Genomic DNA, 20546 nt, shown 5'->3' with positions numbered 1-20546 from the left:
TATTGCTATCTCCTTATTTAAATCTCCTAGTAAATTCTTCGAAATAGCCAATTCACTAACCAAAACAGAAGTTAAACAAATAAATAATTAAATATTTGAACTACGTTTACCTAGTTAAATTAAAAATCACAAAATTGTCGGCCGTTTAGGCTTAATGTGTTGGCGAATCAGGGAATTACAATCCCAATTCCTGGGAAATCGGTACCATGTGGCAACATCGGCCCAATCCGGCCCATCATGGCGGTTGTTTACTATTTTGGTTATTATGCAGTTAATTTCGTTTGAGATTTTTTACAGGACATAATCATTGTTTAATCACAAGAAATGGTGCATAATTTTGTAGTGCGTGGTTGCGGTAGTACGTGGTGTCCTGGAAATGACTTAAGATTCCACGCGTTAGTGTTTATTTCGTGATTTCCGACATTGGATCACCCCCCCCAGGCCAGAAACTGGGTATTAGCATCATATTATGTATTATTATGTTCAATACAAACAATCATTAAGTTACACTCACCCCAACCGCGTCTCCGCATTGCATCGAATCCTATGAAAATGTGGTTTTTGGACATAGCAATACTTATTTTTCACAATTTTTATTTTTAAAAATTACTGGTCGATAGGTTACTTTATTTTGAAGAATAAATGTTATTAAAAGTTTTTTTCTAAAACTGATAGTTTAGCCGGAAAAAAAAATTTTCCATCCCATTAGTACGCCGGCTGCGCTCGATTCGGATATAATGACGTCACGCGGCCTTGCGTACGTTGACTTTTAGCGGCAAAAACGGCCTATGTTTATTACTTAATATCTTCGTAAGTAATGGTCCGATTTGGATAATTCAAAAAGATATATCTTTCTTATGTCTTAAAGATTAACGTAGATACTAGTTTTATTGAATTTTCTACAACAGTACTGATCCTAATTGACACTAAACAGCGAAGATAAAAAATACTCCATAGATATATTTTTTCTAGTTTCACAAAGTTGTGTCTTCGAGCAAATAAAATTTATGGGGACGACTTAATCCAGCTACTCTGTTATGAACGAGCACGATCGATATAATATTTAAATTATAATTTATTTATCTAAATTAATGCATGTTGTTTATAAGCGTATGCATAGAATATAATAGAATAGAAGGTGATTATTAGTTATCTTAAGAATCCACCTTTGTTTTCTACATTTCCACAAATCGAAAAGAAGCTGTGAGTGCCGAAGTATGAGAGTTCGAAAGAGATCGCTTCATAGAGATAAGTCCGTCTAAATTGAGCCGTCTACTCTCTTGGGTCTGCTTGCTGGTGCTGGTGATTCTGGAGATTGATTACACCAAGGGACAACGCGTGTGCATCACGCGCTAGTGACTTGCTGTGCTGCGTGCTGCTTCGATGGGAACAGCTCCTGATATCCGGTTTCTTGTGCACGACGCGACGCCATTTTGTTTCTGTGAAATGGTTGCATCTAAATCTTTGTTCCTGTGTTTCGTATCGTGGCCATTAATTCATTTATTACGTAAGACTATTTTGAGGGGGGGGGACGCCCTGCTCGAACAAAAATTGGCACTTTAAACTTTAATAATTTGCAAACAGATCCCTAAATGGAAGTATAGTCTTAGAGCCTTGTCAGGACTACGGAACCCTAAAAATGAATAGGTAGGTAACTAACACGTTTGACGACTAAGACTTAGTACACAAGCAGGCAATTCTCGGGAGGCGCAGTGCGGTCCTTTATCATAGATATGGTTACAGTTAATGTAAGTACTTACCTACGTCGCAGTTAAATAAGATTTCGCGCCTATTCGTTTAATATTAATTTTGTTTGTACTGGTGACTCCATAGCAACCGTTAAGTAAATGCATACAACTAGAGTAATGTGAGGAAAACATTCGGAGTAATAGTTAACAAAATGGATATTGAATATAAAGTATTAAACTTATTCAGAACTAAACAATACGACGAATGCATAAAATTATGTTACGTTACACTTCAAAATAGAAGTGATCAAATGATAGAGTTTATTCAAATGCGTGCTATGACCATCCAAACAAAAATTGCTGGTAATGGTTACGAAGAAGTCGATTATTACCCGCAACAAGATGATGATTACTTTACCACCGCAGTTGCTAGAACTCCAAGGGTGGGTACAGCGTTTTTAAGGGAATCTAAGACTGCGCAACAATTTAACGTAAGTCCTATATTTATTATTGGGTTATTATTAGTAGGTACTTACTGCGAACACATTTTAGACATAATGTACATTTATTAAAGAAAAAGAAAGGTACTAGGTAGGTCCATCTTCTAGCAGAATAACTCAAAATACATTACTTAAACGGTACGCTTGTTTCAGAAAACTGCTAGTGCAACAGCAACTTCTAGGACTCGTGGTTACACAAAAACTGGGCGAGCCCGAAGTGCTCGAAGCGCCCTGCACACTGCATCGAGGGCATCAAGGGCGGCCACCGCACTAGCAGGCGGGACTTCTTTTACCTCTGGAACTCCACTCTCTCTTAGATTAATATCAAAAGAAGACAAATTGTTTTCTCCTGCATCAAAAACTCTTTTCGAGTATGTTTATTATTGTGAAGGCGATGTTCGAAAGGTAAGCACTTACGATAGTAGGAGGCCTACAATTTGCGATTGAGTGTAGGTACCTACTTACCTACTTAAACTATACTTATCAACATCTTTAAATTTAATACTTAATTATTAATTATAATTATTAATTAATTACATTTCAGGCTATGGATATTGCATTTCAAGCGCAGAAACAGAATGACTCCACTGATTGGTGGTGGAATTTTTCATTAGCTCGGTGCTATTACGTGCTAGGAATGTTTCGAAACACGGAGGATTGCCTTCGCAATGCACTTAAGCAAAATAAACACATTTCAATTTATCTACGTCTGATAGCAATGTATGTGAGCTTAAATCAACCTTTAACAGCTCTGGAAGTATGTAAACAAGGCCTGTCTGTATTTCCTGAGTATACGCCACTGACGCTGGAGCAAGCCAGAATTCACGACCAAATGGGGAACACGACATTAGCTTTAAAAGAATATCGAAGTGTGGCTTTGGAGGATCCCTCTAATACCGAAGCTATTGCGAACATTGCTATGTACAATTTTTATAATGACCAACCCGAAATAGCTCTGCGTTATTACAGGTAATACCTACTTAGAAATCTTGCATATGTACCTACAATACTTACTTTAAGTTATAACATTGTAGAACCCCGCTGACATTCGTAATCCAATGAAGTGAAATGTATTACGACACGTGCTTTATCATCGGGAAGTATACCTACCTACTTCCAACTGCATACTTACCCAAATTGAGTTACCTATTTATTTTATTTTAGACGCTTGCTGGCTACGAACATACCAGGGTCAGAAATATACAATAATCTTGGACTTTGTTGCCTTTACTGCAACCAATGGGATCTCATACTGCCCTTCTTTCGACAAGCTCTCTACTTCTCCACAAATCCTGAAAATAAGTCTGATATTTGGTTTAACTTGGCACATGTTGCTTTGGTGAGTAAAATGATAGTAGGTAAGGCTCTTAAGTATAAGTATGGCGTAGATGGAACTCCACTCCCAACTCCAAAACCGCTAAGCGGTTAATTTTTAACGTTCTGTAAAGGCTACCAATACCAAAGACAGCCAGGAAAATCTAATGGACCCTTTATTAATATATTTTCCTGGCTGTGTACCTATATTATTTCAGCGAGTTGCTATATTATATGCATAGTCATATAATCCGTGTTATCTGCGCACCAGGCGGCCGTGACGTTATACCTACATTCAGTGGCGGCGTAAGGCGTAGGCGACGTGGGCCACCGCCTACGGCCTCGCGGAACAAAGGGCCTCGCGCATCAAAAATTTTGCTCAGATGTCAAATTCAACTTTTAAATACTATTAAATACTAGCTTTTGCCCGCGGTTTCACCCGCGTGAAATTTAGTAGGTATGTCACAGATCGTCATAAATTATAGCCTATATGTTAATCTGGGTTATAAACCGTAATACTGTAAAGTTTCAACAAAATCCGTTCAGTAGTTTTTGCGTGAAAAAGTAACAAACATCTAGACATCCAAACATCCAGACGTCATGACATCCAAACTTTCGCATTTATAATATTATTAGGATAAATTATTGATAGCTAAACAATGTAGTTAAAAATTATTTTTTTCCAAACAAATTCAGCCATAATCAGACACAAAATTAAGCAACAACACGGTTTTAAGTGACTAACATTATTCTTTGGCGCAAAATTCCTTTAAAAATAATCACTGAATCAAGAAATCAGAAACTGTCAATGAATAGACCATTGACCCGTTTTTTTTATTATTTCATAAAATCCGTCTTCAGGTCGCCACAGAACAAGGCCTCGGGAAATCTGTCTTGCCCACATCAAATTTAGGTCTTGCCCCGCCACTGCCTACATTTATAAATCGATGCTGTAATATGAACGCGGGGTGAACGAAGGGAGATTTGTGCGGGTGAGTGGAGTCGCATTCCAGCGAGGTGCGCAGTTAACTCGACCGGGTTGTAGGTGTAATCTAAAGAAATCTCATACAAATTATCATTTTCCTATTCTGTACATTTCAGTCTACTGGTGATATGGCTCTCGCTCGTCGTTGCTTGCAGGTGAGTATGGCTATTAATTCCGAGCATAGCGCTTCAAGACAAGCACTACATACGTTAGACGCAAGGATTTCGAGAATCCGGAAGACGTAAGGTTATTTTATAAATAAATAAAGTACGTAGTTCAATAGAATATTTATTTCTTTTATTTTGTAACCAGCTTCCTAGGTTCGTACCTATGTCTACCTAAGATACCTTTGCATACCTTAGGTACCTACTCTTAATTGGGTACTTAAGGAATTTATCCAACCTAGATATATTAACTTAACCATCCTTCTGACGCAGTCAGGTAAAAAGACACACACACGAGTCAAAACAAAGTCTATGTTGTATGCTATTGTTAAAATAAATAATTTAGATTACCTACATTTGTTTAATGAAAATTATTAAGTAAGTAATCTCCAAGGGAGATGTCCAAGGTATCAAGATTTCGTAACTCCTCGAATTTCATCGCAACTTTAGCATCCAGTGATGACTCTAAGTGAGCCTGCTGTATTCCCACTGTGCCTTCGCTTAATGGTGGCAGTTCAGTATCGAAAGAGATTCTTGATAGGAGCTGGGCTTTCACCTGGAAAAACAATATTTTTTATCTTCATAGGCATAGACATAATTTTATGACAAGAATTGGATTGGATAGGTTCTAATTTTATTAGTAGACAAGAGGTGGTAGGTTTTACTTAAGGAACTTGTTACTTACTTGTTCCAGAGTCGACGCTGTCACACCAACATTATCCCAGGAATCGGTACCTTTCGGTATCATCAGCGGTTTTGTAAAACTAAATATTTTGTCCTTGTTTGGTACTCCATTTCCAAACCCTATGCCATGGAGTATGTCTTTTGCCCTTCTGACTAGATTAGGCTCTTTTGATGAATAAAACACAATGTGTCCTTTAAACAGTAATGCGACTGATCTTAATGTTGTGCATATAAGTTTTTTGATTTCGGCATCTGCAAATTAAGTGTAGAGTTCAATGTTTTGTGGATTTCTCTATGAGCCGCCGCAATACATGTCATGTAAGTATTTTGGTACGAGACGTAGGTAGGTATGTATACCTACTTAGGCTTACTTTCTACAGAATCTATAGTAGGTACTAAGGCCTACTTACATTATTATTCTTACTTACCATAATTTTTAAATATGTCGTATTTACTACCAATTATAAGGAGTTCTATAGCAGACTTTTGTTCAGCATAAGACGTTAACATTGCTTCAATGCAAGTTTCTAAAGTATACCATAAACTTTTTATTTTAGCTAAATCGATCATGATACAATAGAAAAATTTTCCCATAACTGGTATTGATGGCAAGATATTTTTAAACGTTTCTAATTTTCCTCCATATTCCCATACATGGCATATCGTCTTTTCTATTCCTTGTTTCTGATTTGTCTTTCTTCCGAAGGAATATTCCATCACTAAAGTTTCCCGAGGAGTATCATTTCTGTCCAAGAAAGTATTGAGTAACGTGGATTTACCCTGTAAGAAATGTTAATAATTTTATGAAAGACAACCAAAGTGCCCATCATACAGTTCCAGTTTCGATTTCCGGTCATGATCTCGTTATATGGCGAAGAACTTGGGTATTATTGGTTGTTGATGAGAGTGAAAGAAAAAAACGGAAATGGTAGGTAGGTACTTGGTGGAACTGTGGCCTGTGGTAAGTAGGTACCTAAGTACCTATACAATTAATGCAAAATATAAAAATATTTTTGATGTCGGTTGTACACAATGTATTCTGTGGTTGTACCATATAATTAGATGCGGACTTACCGCCGAAGAACTTCCTACTAGGCAAATAGAACAGGAGTTATCATCACTAATATTTGTAAGTGATTCCTCTACCAAACTTGCAGCAATTTCTGGGATAGACAACATTTTTATGCTGTTCTAGGTTGCACTAAATTTTGCTGTTGCAATTAAGTCCTAGGTAGGTAATTAAGATCTTTTTCTACTTGTATCCGGGTCCGGGAGTTTGTTTTGTTGTTCTATTTTAAGTTACTAAGCAACCGTACGTACGTAAGTCACTTCACATATTATATTTAATTTTCACAGACGAAGACATTTTTTTATTTCGATGCACCAGTACCTAGTTAGCTGCTTTTTCTGAAAGGGATTAAGTACTTAATGTTCGTTAAGCGCCAATTGAATCATTTCATTTCCACGTTACATTCGCTTACTATGTACCCGTTCGCGCTGAGTTTGCTGGACCGAGGAAAGCGCTTCCCCTACCCCAACTGCGATTAAACAATTAGTTAGTGATTAAACGCAATTAATGTGTCTTATTTTACGCAAATACACAATTTTTATCAATAATAATAAATAAAAAATATTTTAAATATAACTACCTACCTATTTAGGCTTAGTTTGATAAAGTTATAGACGCTTCCCTTCGAGTGACGTCATATCGCCAGCGGCAAACTTAGCGAACGGATAGTAGCACGAAATGGTTTAGGCGTGGTTTAGGGCGGCTCCATACGTTGGTTCAACGGCACCTGTCCAACGGATGGAAATGCCTAGAACAGGGTTTCCAAATTTTTCTTTGCCAAGGAACCCTAATTGATTATACTTTTCCTAGCGGAACCCCCGTACTACTCCGCCCGCACGCCCTGCCCCTCCCTTGTGCGTAAACAAGTCGGTGCGCGCGAACAACGTCGGTCACGAAACGTGGGATAATATTTTTTACGGAACCCTTGCGGCCTTTCCACGGAACCCTAGGGTTCCGCGGACCACCATTCGGGAACCGCTGGCCTAGAAAATAGCATGTCCCACCAACTGTGCACCAACGTTCTAGAAATCTAGATCCACACGTTGGACGAGTGGTTTTGGGAGCAACGTGTGAAGTCGGTTAATAGCCGTTTCTGTCGACCTTGCCGACAAAATACCGTAGGCTCGTACCGTCAAAGAACAAGTTAAAAAAAATGTTTATGTTACTTGAAGTTTAACTGGCGCCCAACGTGGTGCGTTATTTTTTATTATTATCGTTATTTACCGAGAATAACTGCTATTATCAAACAAGTCACTTTAATCCTATTGTAAAACTAAAATCACGAGTTAGTATTTGGTATTACTGGTATTGTAAGTACGCCTGAACTGTTTAGTTAGAGCAATTTTTTACGTGATATCCAGTAAGGATCACCGGAAGTATGACATTTATTTTTACAGTCGGAGGAAGTTGGGGCATATTAATTAGCGATGTCTTTGGGTTTAGTTCTGTAACTAATTACCAAAATGGTCTGCAATTTTTTTTTCATTATAAGAGTAGGCGCACACCGTTGATTTTTAGTTGACCGACAGTCTGTTGTGCCCGATTTTAATTTGTATGAGGAATCGGCTAAATCGAATCGGCGTAGTGTGCGCTAGTGTTGCCGATCGATAGTCGACTATCGATAGCCAAACTATCGCAAGACTATCGATAATATCGATACTATCGCTTTTTATTTAAAAGCGACAATACTATCGATAGTATTGCACATATTCAATAGTATTGCCTCGTTTTGAGCTATCGATAGTATGGATAGGCCTATCGATGGAGAAGGCTTTTTCGAATGAAAACTATCGATAGTTCGGCAACACTAGTGTGCGCACTCCCATACTTACTTACTGATCAACTGCCCGACTAAACTATCGGCCGACGAAAAATCAACGGTGTGCGCCTACTCTTAATGATAGACGAGCTAAAAAAACGATTTGTACCAGAGTTGAATAATTGACGTTATTATTTTTTACTTTAGTGGTCTTATTGACTTTAAATACTTCTTTAGAAAAGGTATGCCGATATTAAGGTCACAGGCGGCGGATATTAGGGTGTTAGAGGCCGATATTAAGGGAAATTGGCACAGTAATTAAATAAAAATTTAAGGAGTCTCCCATACAACAACAAAATTGTACAAAACCCTTCGTGCATGACCTGTAAATGAATGAATAAAGTAAATAAACCAGTGCATAATTCATAAAAAAGCTTTATTGTTGTATAGCATTATAATATTATGTCAGTAAAATTGGTTACAAAGTATTATATTTATTTTAATGAATCTAATTTTAAATACTATTTTACATTATGCTATCAAAATGTATTAATATTATTTTAAGGACTGCAAATTTTGATATTCAATTTCTTTATTCATAATTTCCTTATTTAGGGTTTGTAGTATCTCCAAAAACCTTTGACGTAAGGTCATATTTTCCATTCCAGCAATTTCATGTTGAGTTCGTTGTCTTCTTTGTTTTAGTTCTTCCAATTCAGTACTAAGCTGCTGTAATTTAACACTCAAATTACTATCAACATTTCCTTGAAGAAAATCATCAATAGAATATTGTTCTCTGCCTTTATAAATGGTTTCAGATGTGCTCGGCAGCCCTTCTGATGAATAAAACATTTCAGAGCTAAATTGAGTTGCAGCTCTAGAGCCTTTGAAATCAGAACTGTGAAGCGAGTCTGAGGGAGGATCATCATACGCAGAAAGACGACTATCTTCAATGTCCACATTTATATTTTCATCTTCCAAATCACTATCACTTAATGCCCCTCCAAATATATCCTCAACTTTGGATGATGATTTATTGGCTTCCATTTCATGTTTAACTCCATGGTCCTTCTTGATTTTAGTTTTTTCAGGTTTGACAGATAAATGTGGCTCATGTTTCTCAGCTCTCTCCTCTTCTTCATTGATTATCTCCCATGTAAAACTTACAGCCTCGTTATCCGCTCTTAGAAGCCTTTTAACTTCCTTTTCTATTTCTGGAGCTTCTATATTCTTCTTTTTTAGTGTTTTTCTAAAGCGTCTTTTGCGAACATTTTTAGTAGGAGGTGTAATACCATGTGGCCAAAGAAACTTCTTATCTACTTTAAAGGGATCCTTTTTTTTGTTTTTAGTAGGTGACTCTTCTTCAGTTGACGACGGGTCTAGTTCATCTTTGCATATCATTATTTGACAAATATCTGCAGTTTTATAAACACTCTTCCTGTCTATTGTTTTGTGCGATTCAACTATTGTAGGCAAGTCTACAATTTTGCCATGCAATAGCCAATTATCAAATCTTATTTCACCATGTCTCATATCATTTTCCATTTGAATGGCAAGCCTATTTTTTAAATTTTCACCAGTGCTAAGAACATTTCTTAAAACTTTGGCAGGTTCTTCGGGTAATCTCATGATGAATTGAGACTCTAATTCAACAGGATAGTCAGGTTCCCTTTTGTCCTTATTCATAGCGATGATAATTGAGTTAAAGCCTTACACTATTCACAAGACCGATAATGTTGATGTCCAATTAAAGACAAGTAATTAGCTAAACTTAATTGTTCATTACAGTCACCACTGAGCAAGTAATCAAATCTTTTATTTATTTTTACAACAAAATTGACCACACACCATACATTGCGACCACAATTTTGACAGACCCGACATGACAGACNCTACACTGCACTACTTATCTGATCCTATAAATAGAAAATTAATGAAAAAATAATTTCTCCAAAAAAAAGACGTCCACCGAAACCGACGTTTCCCGCGCTTTTTCCACAGATATATCTGTGTGACAGACAGTTGGATTCAGTGTTGCCAGTCGGGTCTTGTCCGAAATTACCAGAAAATATGAAAAGGTTGATGAGCGATTGTGTAAGGTTGTTCATGGATGGAAAATGAATACAATTCATCATCGATCGTTTACCTAAATTCTAAATTTTGACCATTCCATGAAGACCGAAACGTGACTGGTCGTATAAAAACGTTTCATGAATTTGCGTTTTATCATCGAAAAACATTCGATAAAACTCATTTTTTTATTGTTAAAAAAATGAGTTTTATTTAATTAAATTAAAATTATATCATAAACTGCATTTAAACATTAATTTGATTTATTATTTGTATAATAAATCAAATTAATGTTTAAATGCAGTTTATGATATAATTTTTAAATTGTCACTATTACTGAACAACCTGTAAAAGTTAATTCTACAATTTCTGAAAAATCACCTAAAAGTAACCTTTTCATTAGTGTAACCTAAAAGTAACCAATGCAGTTCAAAAGTAACCTAAAAGGTTACAAAAGTAACCTTCTGGCAACACTGGTTGGATTGGATACTCTATAATCTGTGGTTGGATGTCTGTCACAAACGTCACAAATGAGGTTGAGTTGACACAATACGTAGAGGGAGAATCCATAAAGATGACCTACGCTGAACTGTCCCACTAAACTCAATGATAAGGGGGCGCTACCATCGTTCAACTACACTCGGCATCAAATAAATCGCACCTCCCGCAACAAGCACTTTTCAAAAGTATGCATCCTCACTTCCCACCAACATTGGTACCATTTGAAAGCCTAGTTCTAAGCTTAATTTCATTAAAGGAAAGGCTTTTACCCCAAAAATGTATCTTTAGAAGGATCCAGAGTCACTTCTTCAAAAAATAGGTATTTACGCTTGAGCCAACTTTTATGGCTATAAAACTGTTAAGTTGGGATTAATCGCTATCCAACTGTTAAAGAGGACACGTGAGGTCATTATTTGGTTTTATAACCATAAAAATTGGTCTAATTGATCCCACAGGTGAGTGAGCCCAAAGTGAGGTCATTTTTCAAGTCACATTTATGGTATATGTTAATCATTTATTAAGAAATTAAATGTGTTTTTCTTTAAGGATATTTATTGGGCTTTCAAATAACACCAATATTGTTGGGGCACCATGATTATGTCAGAAGAAAATCTTTAAAGTTCGCGTCGCGGAAGGTGCGATTTATTTGACGTTGAGTATATATGGTCGAACATGGCGAAGTTATGGCCAAATAAAAACATACTAAAGTTTTCGGCGGTTGCCATCGCGTTCTTACAATTTTTATTTTCGGCACCGCGCGCCAAAGCATTTCCCACAGATATGGATTAGAGGCATTTCCCGACGTTAAAAAAAAACAGAACGCCAAAAACCAGACACATCAGTGGGTCTAGACAAAGTGCAAATTATAATCGCAAACCAGTCGAAAAGTGGTCGAAAAGCCCCTTTTTTGTATGGAGTTTTGACGGATTCGATTTTCGATTCGATCAAAAAGTGCGTTTTGTCTAAGGGGGCAGATGATCAGAGACATCCACGACATCACAAAAAAAAAAGTCAAATGACAAATATGACAATGTCAAAAAGATCGTCTTGTGTGGCAGGGTGAAGAAACTTCCNTCGATAATCGAAAGACTGGTTTGAAATTTCCCATACAAAGGCTTAGCCAACATGCATTTAAGACTCAATCAAAATCGAATCGAATCGCAACACCCGCCATTTTCATTGCGATTACCTACTAAAACCCCGGTGATATAGATGACCCACGCTGAACTGTCCCGCCAAACTCAATGACAGGGGGGCGCTACGATCGTTCAACTATATGGTTTCCAACATGGCAAAAATCTGAACCAGCGATCCGGTATTGACGGTGGCGCCCCACTGTCAATGTCATCGACAGGACAGTCCAGTATTTTGGAACTATAAGCTTGGATTCGATCGAAAACCAATAGGGTGAGTTGCACCACCTAACTTTAAACGTAACTAACTATGACGTTAACCGGTGTTTTTTGTATGGAGTTTGACAGGTTTAAGACGTTTGTCAAAGTTAAACTNATTAATATGTATTCAAGAGATTTGAAAAGGCCGAAACATTCAGCTGTAAATACAGATGTTTCTGGGGGAAATTTGATTTTTTGAACTATTTTTAATTGCTCATGATAGACTCCAACGCCTACTTGGCTATTGGTAGAATGCTTTGATGCATCACAATACATGTGTTGCCAGTTAGACCAATCCCTGTCAATCATAAAATTAAAGTTTGTGAGGGCATTTCGATCATCTTTGTAAACACCCAAATCAAAATAAATCTCTGGGGAGAACATTAACTCTTCATATTTACTACAAAAAATTGGCAGATAAGAGGAACTATGGGTAGGAGCTTGCAGAGATATGTATTTACGATAACTGATTACTAGACACGGAGGAGATTTGTGATACCAGTATGAGGAAGATTCTACATATTCTAAAAGAGCTGTAAGTTTTGAATGGAGAGGGTGATTCGAAAACTGTAATGCTCGGAATAAAAATCTATCACTTAAGTATTGACGACGTAGCTTAAGAGGTGGATCGACACACTCGACTTGAAGAGCAATAATAGGGCTCGACTTCATGGCACCAGTTACTAATCGAAGAGCTTTATTTTGGATCAAATCCAATTTACGAAGCCCCACTATACTGCAGGGTTCAAGAAAGAAAGTTCCGTAATCGAGGATACTCCTGATAAGGGCATTATATAAAAGCTTTAAACAGAACGGATGAGCGCCCCACCAGACACCAGTTAGACATCTNGAACTTTTATATCGCCGCGTCGTTGGTGGTTCAATGTGCATTTTGGCTGCCATTTTCCGATCGAATCGAATCACTGGTGACGCGGCGACTGACATTAGTGCTATCTACGCATTAGTGAAAACTTCACATTGGTTTGCGATGGCATTTTGACCCCACAGATGATCAGAGACATCCACGACATCACAAAAAAAAAGTCAAATGACAATGTCAAAAAGATCGTCTTGTGTGGTCTTGTGTAAATAACACAATCGCGATTATTTTTTATTTCAATGTGGAATTAAAATACAATTATTGACACGTTGAGTCGACGGAATAAATTAAATATTCTGGTGCACCATTTGCTGACTTATCTTGCACTAGTTACATAAAAGACAATTTGATGCTGAACCTTAGAAAGAACCATCTGGTTCCTTGCTGAATATATCAAAATGAATACCCCTACATCGAAAGAAAACATGGGGCACACCCCCAATTTGAAAACACATAGTGTACGCAGCGATTGTGTTAGCGTGCAGTCCACTCAGAGTTCTACAGCTGATAAGCAACGTATAAATGGGGAGGTTGCTTTGACACCCACTCACAGTTCTTTCGCACTTCAAGGAACAAACCCTCATAGTTCTATGACTGCTATTACACCTATGGCTAGTGGGTCGAGTCAAGCTAAAAATAGTGTTAAATTGCAGTAAGTAGAATAGCTGAAAAAGTTACACCATAATATTTAAATTGATATGAAAAGCAAAAAAAAACTGCTTCCAAAAGTTTCAAATGATTATACTTGACCTTTTCATTTCAGGAATTGTGTCTCAACAGTAAATCTCGGTTGTGAATTGAAATTGCTTGACATTTACAGTAGAACAAGATTTTCAGAATACAATCCACAGAGGTTTCAGGGTGTTGTTATGAGGATTCTTGAACCTCGAGTAACAGCTTTAGTTTTTAGGTAATTTTATTTATTTGCCATCTAGCACAAAAGGAAAAATAATTTTATATTATCCTGTTTAATTATTAATCATAATCAATTCATTAGGCTGGTCTTTTTAGCAATCTATTGTGCCTATTCCTAAAGCACCAGGGATTTTGATAGCTCCTCTAGGGTGCTATCCGCCATACCAACCCTACATCATACCATAACTCAATAATTGCAACTTCATTTTAGCCCTGAAAATAGAGTTAGTTTTATTGCTCCTTTTTAACTAAAGTACATTCTCATATTAATATTAAACAGGAAAAAATATATTTTTTAATTTTAATAATATTTTACTTCTTTTAACAGTGTTTAAATTAAGATTATTTATGCTATTATTGCAGGTCAGGCAAAATTGTATGTACAGGAGCAAGAAATGAACATGATTCTTATGTAGCGGCCAGGAAAATTGCTAGAATTATTCAAAAGCTTGGATTTAGTGTATGTAACCAACTCCTTTCATATTTTTTTATTTAAATCTAACTAATAATCATAACACATACCCAGGTATATTCCAATTAATGTTAACTTTATTTCTCAGGCAAAGTTCTTAGATTTCAAAATACAAAATTTCATTGCAACAGCTGATTTGCGGTTCCCAGTAAGATTAGAGGCACTACAACAAGCACATGGACAGTTTTCTTCATACGAACCTGAGTTATTTCCGGGCCTAGTTTATAGAATGGTTCGACCACGAGTGGTACTGTTAATATTTGTCAATGGAAAAATTGTATTAACAGGTTGGTACATATAGGTATTTTCATGTATGTACCTACAAAATAATTTACATAAGATATTTAAAAAAAAGTCCATTACTAGCTAAGCAATTCCACCCTGTATAGTTTTAGCAGGCTGTCTAAAACTATACAGGGTGGAATTTTGTAATGCCACCTGGAGGTAAAGTACTCTTAAGTCTTAATACTGTAGATAGAAAATGTTACTCAAAGAAAACATTCCTTTATTTTTTAAAAGTAAGAGAACTGCATTCAAAGGTTTTCGAAATTTTTTCGAAAATTCACCACTATACCATACAATTTTCTGTAAATAATTTAAGATTTTATGGTTTTCCTTTCATTTGATTTATCAAATTTGTTAGAGAAAGGATGATGGGCACAAATGTATGGAAAGTGGTACCCGGTCCAATAGCCATAATCAATATATATTTTAAAAGGCCTTTAGATGTAGGAAAATGTCTGCTATGGGGCCAGTTCTAATTCACGTTTTGAAAGCAGTAATTCCACTAAGTATTATAATGAAAATATAACATAATCATCCATGTATACGAGTATGTATTATGACTACAACCTATTAATATAACTAAAAGAAGCATTGAAAAGGAAAGGATTATACCTACGATGAACTACCCAAGCTATTAGCCCTTTATTCGCTTTCATCATCATCATCATGAATATTTTAGCCATAGGACGTCCAGTTGAACATAGGCCTCCTCCAATGATTTCCACAATGGCCGGTTGGTGGCGGCCTACATCCAGCGCCTTCCCGCTACCTTTATGAAGTCGTCGGTCCATCTTGTGGGTGGACTTATTGGGTCTTGTGGGTTTATTCGCTTTAGCAACCCATAATAAAACCCTTAAGAAGTAATAAAACTTTAACCCCTTTATTAATAAAAGTTACACCCTAGTTGAACTCTGGCTTAAATTGTCATTTGGTATGGAAATGTCATTTTAATCCAAGGTTCTTCCTAGGTGTAACTTTTTATTAATAAGGGGGTTAAAGTTTCATATTATAGAGTTAAGGAAGGATGCTAGAGCAGTAAACCCTTCCTGCCTCGCATAACCTAAGTACCATACGATAGACACGTATGATACTTCTTCTTCTTCCTCGGTCCCTCACTGATGAGGATCGCGACCACAGATAGTGTTCCTCCACAGACTGCAGTCATAAGCTGTGTGGACCGCACGATGCAAAGTCCCGCCCACCGTTTTCCTCACCGCATCCGACCATCTCGTCGGTGCCCTGCCCCGAGCGCGTCTGCCTTCCATACTGTATTATACGTACTTAGGTTACACAAAAAGTATGTTTATCTTCGAACGCAACCAGATTTGAGGCTGGTGGCCATAGTAAATGTTGTTCGTCTTGGTAAGACCTTTCAAATGACACTACAAACATAACTATTGGAGCCGTGTACCATTCTGCAAAAAAGTATGTTTATCTTCGTACACAACCAGATCTGAGGCTGGTGGTCATAGTAAAAGTTGTTCATCTTGGTAAGACCTTTCAAACGATACTAGACACATATCTATTGGAGCCGGGTACCATTTTGCCCATTGTCCTTTCATCCTCAAACTTAACTCTAACGATCAATGCAATAAAATACAGGTTGTAATTTTTAATAGATTTTAGTTGGTTCGATTCCCGGGTGTGGCAAGCAAATTTTTGGAAACCTTTGCATGCAGTTCTATTTCTTTTCAAAAATAAAGGAATGTTTTCTTTGAGTAAAATTATCTATCCCTCCAGGTGGCTTTACAAAATTCCACCTTGTATAGTAATTTCTTATTGTAGGTACAATCTTGTTTTGTTAGAATGTAGTTTAGAAATAACTGCTCTACTTTTTTAATTTTATTTCAGGAGGCAAGACTAGAAATGAAATTTATGAAGCCCTAGACATAATTTACCCAATATTACGAAGCTATAGAAAGAGTTAACAGTCAAGCAATCACCTGTATTCAATTAAGTACCTATTATTCTTAAAAAATAATTAATTAAACAGTGCTGTACCATTATTCGAAGCCTTTATAAAGAGAGATAGTGTCTGTTGTTTCCAGTTTGAGTACTAGTTTTGACGTAAACTTTGTAAGTAGGAACTTGTAAATAAATAATTAGGTAATTGTGAATAATAAGGTGATTTTATTTCATACATAATAAAATTTATGGTAACAATGTTATAACTTATGATATAAATTAATCAAAACCATTATTTATTTTTTTGACAGAAAATCTGAAATCAACTGAAGTGTAAAATAATGAAAGGCTTAATTGGCTTATACCCAGAGCATCAGATTAAAAAAATTACACCCACTAGGTTTATTCCAATTGTGCCCTGTAGAACGTGCGAGACAAAATTGGTTTATTCCAATTTGTACTGCAAAATCAAATTTACTAAAAACTTAGTGTGCTTTTCTTTATATGAGTCTCGTTTATCTAAAATAATAACAAAATAAATAATATTATAATAACTATTAAACACTGTAAGGCCCGGTACCAATCAGCTTTAATTATTTCTAATTCTCCGCGATCGATAAAGATCCGCGGAAATTGATCGAGTGGAGAAGAGATGTCGAGCGGACGGATTTTTCTATAGAATTTGACAGCGGCGGCGGAACGGAGCGGGGCCTGTGCGGAAGTGTTGTTTTCTTATCATATAGCAATAGACTGCTATTACCGGCACAGCCAACTTTTCTCGTCTTCGTTCCGCTCCGCCTTGGTGGAAACCGGGCCTAAGACTACGAGTCAGAAGTAGATTCCCAAGTTACAAAATTGAGTTAAAGCTTTGTTTGTGTAAAATAGATAAAGTTTTTGTTTCGCTTGATTTGGTTAGAACACAGGTTTGATTGGATAATTAATCTGGAGGCTCTAGTCTCGAGTCTTAGGATTGTGTACTCTGTTGTGTAGAAGAAATACCTACTTAAATATTGAATGTCATGTGTAGCAAATGTTTTAATTGATTCTGTAGATGCAGTGTATTTGTAATTATTTATTATGTATGTAATATATAATAATCTAGTAAATAGTAATAAAAAACGATATTTGGTAAATACTTTTATTGGAATGTCACTATAATAAATGTACAAAACTTATTGTGATATAAGTAATTAAAAAAAACCGTCAAAAATTACATTTACTTATATTCAAAACAGTGGCGTAACAAATACGTAGATGTACAATATTCATTTCGTAATAATACCACTCTGTGTCATACATACCGTAATAATAGGATGATAATGTTTCATGGGTATTAATAACTTATTAAACCATGTCATATTTAGCAGACAGCTGAAATAATTACCTTTCGGTGATAAGCCCTTTTTGTTAAGCCACTGCTTAAAACTGTGCCGAGTAATTAATTAATTAACTTTGGTTATCAATAAAATGAACTTATTAATACGCTCTCTTTAACGCCCATTTTCTAAATGCTTATGTAGAAAAACCCGTGCTAACTTCGTGTCACATATTGCGATTGATTCATTTAAATATACAACAACAATTTGTATAAGGAAAATGCAACAAATAACACGAAACTACACTGTTACACAATCTGATAAGGTTTCAGAAACCACATCCATAAGACTTGGTCTAAATTTTGGGTAGAATACATTCATGATATTTTATAATAATAATATTACAATAACCAAAGACATTATTACAAAACTCATGAAATACCTAGGTTTAAACACTGACTAAAGAGTAGAGAAATTATAGGCAACAGCCAAAAAAGCATAATTAGTAATTTAAATCCAAATCATAGGCTTTAAATTTAGACATTGTTTAAATCATGTAACTTATTTTTAATTACAGCAGAAATTGACATTTTGTTTTTTCATCATAATGGTCGAATAACGCAAATATTCTTGCAAATACTTACAAAAATTGACATCTTCACACTAAAACCTTCAGAATATCATGATGATATTTCATTCCAATACGATATAATATCTCGCTTGAATATTTTATGTCATAAATCCTTGACGTGAGCTTCGTAACAATAAGTAGTTTGAAATTTTGGTAATTTACGTGTTTATTATACCTAAGTTTAAAGTATAATTTAATTTTATTAATGTTGCGGAATTAAATTTCATTCAATCATCAAATAAATATCATTTTTGTAACGTTACGTCGCGTCGTCTTTTATTGTAAATTAAATTCCTAAATAAACTAATAATTAATTCAAAATTACTGGTGGGAGAGCTTATAAAAATAATCTCTGTACTTAAATAAATACTAAGGTGTGTTTTTAGAAAAATAAAAGGTTATGGATGTAATTTAATTATACTACAAAGTAATAACCAGAGTATTTAGTTCAAGAATTTAAGACAGGAATGAAGGTAATTATTTGTTATGTTTGCTCATTGTTATAGAGATTACAGATACAATAAAATTCACAAAAAATAAAACAGAAGATGTTAGTATAAGTCTTATGTAAATTCCTCGTATTAAAGAACAAAAATCCCATTATTATACTTCCCTTAAAATTACATCTACAACAACCTATACTAATAAAGCTTTCATTTGAAGATGAATCTAATACGAGACTCGTACGAAAAGTTGGTTTGTCTAAAATATAATTTGCATTTGATTAACTAGATAATCGAAATCAAATATTTACAAATAAATAGGTTTATAAAAAGAATCCAGTCAACACTATTACTATCTCAAGGGCCAATTTTTCAATCGCCAGATTCTTAACTCATAGATTTAAGTCATTTTACAATGTTCTTATAAAAACATGGTAACAACAAACTCTTCAAACAGATAAAGTTACGAAAAATTTTAAAAACTGGCCCAAAAAAACAATACCTTTACTTGCTTTTTTTTCATCCTGACCCTGAACCGACATTTTATAGGTAGGTATTTAGTAAACACACAAACTCAATTAAGGATACAAAGAAGTAAAGTAAAACTATAAAAAAGTCTTACAGTAAAATACAGTTTTAACCTATGTATGTATGTATTTAAATTATCTGTATGTATTTATCTGATTTTTTCTCTAACTATGAGTAAATTAATTCTCAGTAATGGGGAAGGGAGGTGTGTATAATTTATTAACGACACAGCAGACTACAAAAAATTTTAAATAAATGGGATTTGGTTTAAAAATCATCTTTGTGCTAATTTTTTTTAACTCTTACTGTATTAATATTTGGCAGGTTTCAATTCTGATTATTTCTATTTTTACAAGCTAGTTACCAGTGTAGGATATTATATTATTATTAAATTAACAATCATTATCTCATGATTGAATTAATCGACGTCAAACGTGTTGCCAGAAAGTAAATATATACATATTTATAAATAAATAAACGTGAACAATATTATATAGTTTACACAACTGACTACACATTTGATCGTGATAAGTTACCTAATCTAATTGGTGTTCACCTTACAATGATTACTTTCATTTTAATTAGCTATTGAAGATGCTTCCTCAGCTGATCATATCAACGATACAGTGCTATTAGACTAAACCCGTTCTTAGTTCCTAATCCTATACAGGGTCGCCAGGAGTTGACGTTCAAAGCTAAAGTTAAGATTCCTTACATCAAGGTGTATTTAAATCACGCCCATGTAGGTATGTTCTACGATTTTGCTTAGTTTAGGAGATAGAGTTAATTTTGTGATTTATCCTTAACTATTAACTATGGTTGTTTTTTAGAGTAGGCGCACACCGTTGATTTTTAGTTGGCCGATAGTTGTGCCTGATTTTAATTTGTATGAAGAATCGGCCAAATCGAATCGGCGTAGTGTGCGCACTCCCATACTGATCAACTGCCCGACTAAACTATCGGCCGACGAAAAATCAACGGTGTGCGCCTACTCTTAATCTTTATCTCACTCTGGCGAGCACTTGTAGTTGTACACCTTGATG

The 20546-nt window shown here is 35.5% G+C and overlaps 4 protein-coding genes across 4 annotated transcripts; 2 read left to right on the top strand and 2 right to left on the bottom strand.

Annotated features, from left to right (window-relative positions):
• The first annotated feature begins 1850 nt into the window (after positions 1–1850).
• Positions 1851–4772, top strand: BBS8 (tetratricopeptide repeat protein 8). Its single transcript, XM_028305486.1, has 5 exons — positions 1851–2179; positions 2342–2593; positions 2733–3157; positions 3353–3527; positions 4604–4772. Exons 1-5 carry the CDS (start codon positions 1901–1903, stop codon positions 4730–4732), a joined length of 1260 nt encoding a protein of 419 aa, XP_028161287.1. The 5' UTR covers positions 1851–1900; the 3' UTR covers positions 4733–4772.
• Positions 4773–4856: 84 nt separating this feature from the next.
• LOC114353460 (cytoplasmic dynein 2 light intermediate chain 1) lies at positions 4857–6836 on the bottom strand. The gene is made up of 4 exons (XM_028305487.1): positions 6410–6836; positions 5764–6115; positions 5337–5587; positions 4857–5207 (listed from the first exon to the last, which is right to left on the bottom strand). The coding sequence occupies exons 1-4, from the start codon at positions 6512–6514 to the stop codon at positions 5013–5015; spliced, it is 903 nt and encodes a 300-aa protein (XP_028161288.1). The 5' UTR covers positions 6515–6836; the 3' UTR covers positions 4857–5012.
• Positions 6837–8677: 1841 nt separating this feature from the next.
• On the bottom strand, positions 8678–10047 carry LOC114353458 (TATA-box binding protein associated factor 7). The gene has a single exon (XM_028305485.1). The coding sequence runs from the start codon at positions 9847–9849 to the stop codon at positions 8719–8721; it is 1131 nt and encodes a 376-aa protein (XP_028161286.1). The 5' UTR covers positions 9850–10047; the 3' UTR covers positions 8678–8718.
• Positions 10048–13173: 3126 nt separating this feature from the next.
• On the top strand, positions 13174–19254 carry LOC114353415 (TATA-box-binding protein). The gene is made up of 5 exons (XM_028305417.1): positions 13174–13660; positions 13772–13918; positions 14287–14383; positions 14484–14682; positions 16532–19254. The coding sequence occupies exons 1-5, from the start codon at positions 13407–13409 to the stop codon at positions 16606–16608; spliced, it is 774 nt and encodes a 257-aa protein (XP_028161218.1). The 5' UTR covers positions 13174–13406; the 3' UTR covers positions 16609–19254.
• The last annotated feature ends 1292 nt before the right edge of the window (positions 19255–20546 follow it).

The sequence above is a fragment of the Ostrinia furnacalis genome, unplaced genomic scaffold (genome assembly GCF_004193835.3).
Source record: "Ostrinia furnacalis isolate ACB-3 unplaced genomic scaffold, ASM419383v2 OfSCF1657, whole genome shotgun sequence".
Taxonomy (NCBI): domain Eukaryota; kingdom Metazoa; phylum Arthropoda; class Insecta; order Lepidoptera; family Crambidae; genus Ostrinia; species Ostrinia furnacalis.
This window is presented reverse-complemented; position numbering and strand designations above follow the sequence as displayed.

Coding starts and splice junctions, on each gene's coding strand:
- BBS8 (XM_028305486.1), top strand. CDS start 1,901: ATGGATATTGAATATAAAGTATTAAACTTATTCAGAACTAAACAATAC. Junction 3,158..3,352: donor ATAGCTCTGCGTTATTACAG/GTAATACCTACT, acceptor ATTTTATTTTAG/ACGCTTGCTGGCTACGAACA. Junction 3,528..4,603: donor ACTTGGCACATGTTGCTTTG/GTGAGTAAAATG, acceptor TGTACATTTCAG/TCTACTGGTGATATGGCTCT.
- LOC114353415 (XM_028305417.1), top strand. CDS start 13,407: ATGAATACCCCTACATCGAAAGAAAACATGGGGCACACCCCCAATTTG. Junction 13,919..14,286: donor GTAACAGCTTTAGTTTTTAG/GTAATTTTATTT, acceptor CTATTATTGCAG/GTCAGGCAAAATTGTATGTA. Junction 14,384..14,483: donor TTCAAAAGCTTGGATTTAGT/GTATGTAACCAA, acceptor TTTATTTCTCAG/GCAAAGTTCTTAGATTTCAA.
- LOC114353460 (XM_028305487.1), bottom strand. CDS start 6,514: ATGTTGTCTATCCCAGAAATTGCTGCAAGTTTGGTAGAGGAATCACTT. Junction 6,116..6,409: donor TAGTAGGAAGTTCTTCGGCG/GTAAGTCCGCAT, acceptor CATTTCTTACAG/GGTAAATCCACGTTACTCAA. Junction 5,588..5,763: donor CGACATATTTAAAAATTATG/GTAAGTAAGAAT, acceptor CTTAATTTGCAG/ATGCCGAAATCAAAAAACTT.
- LOC114353458 (XM_028305485.1), bottom strand. CDS start 9,849: ATGAATAAGGACAAAAGGGAACCTGACTATCCTGTTGAATTAGAGTCT.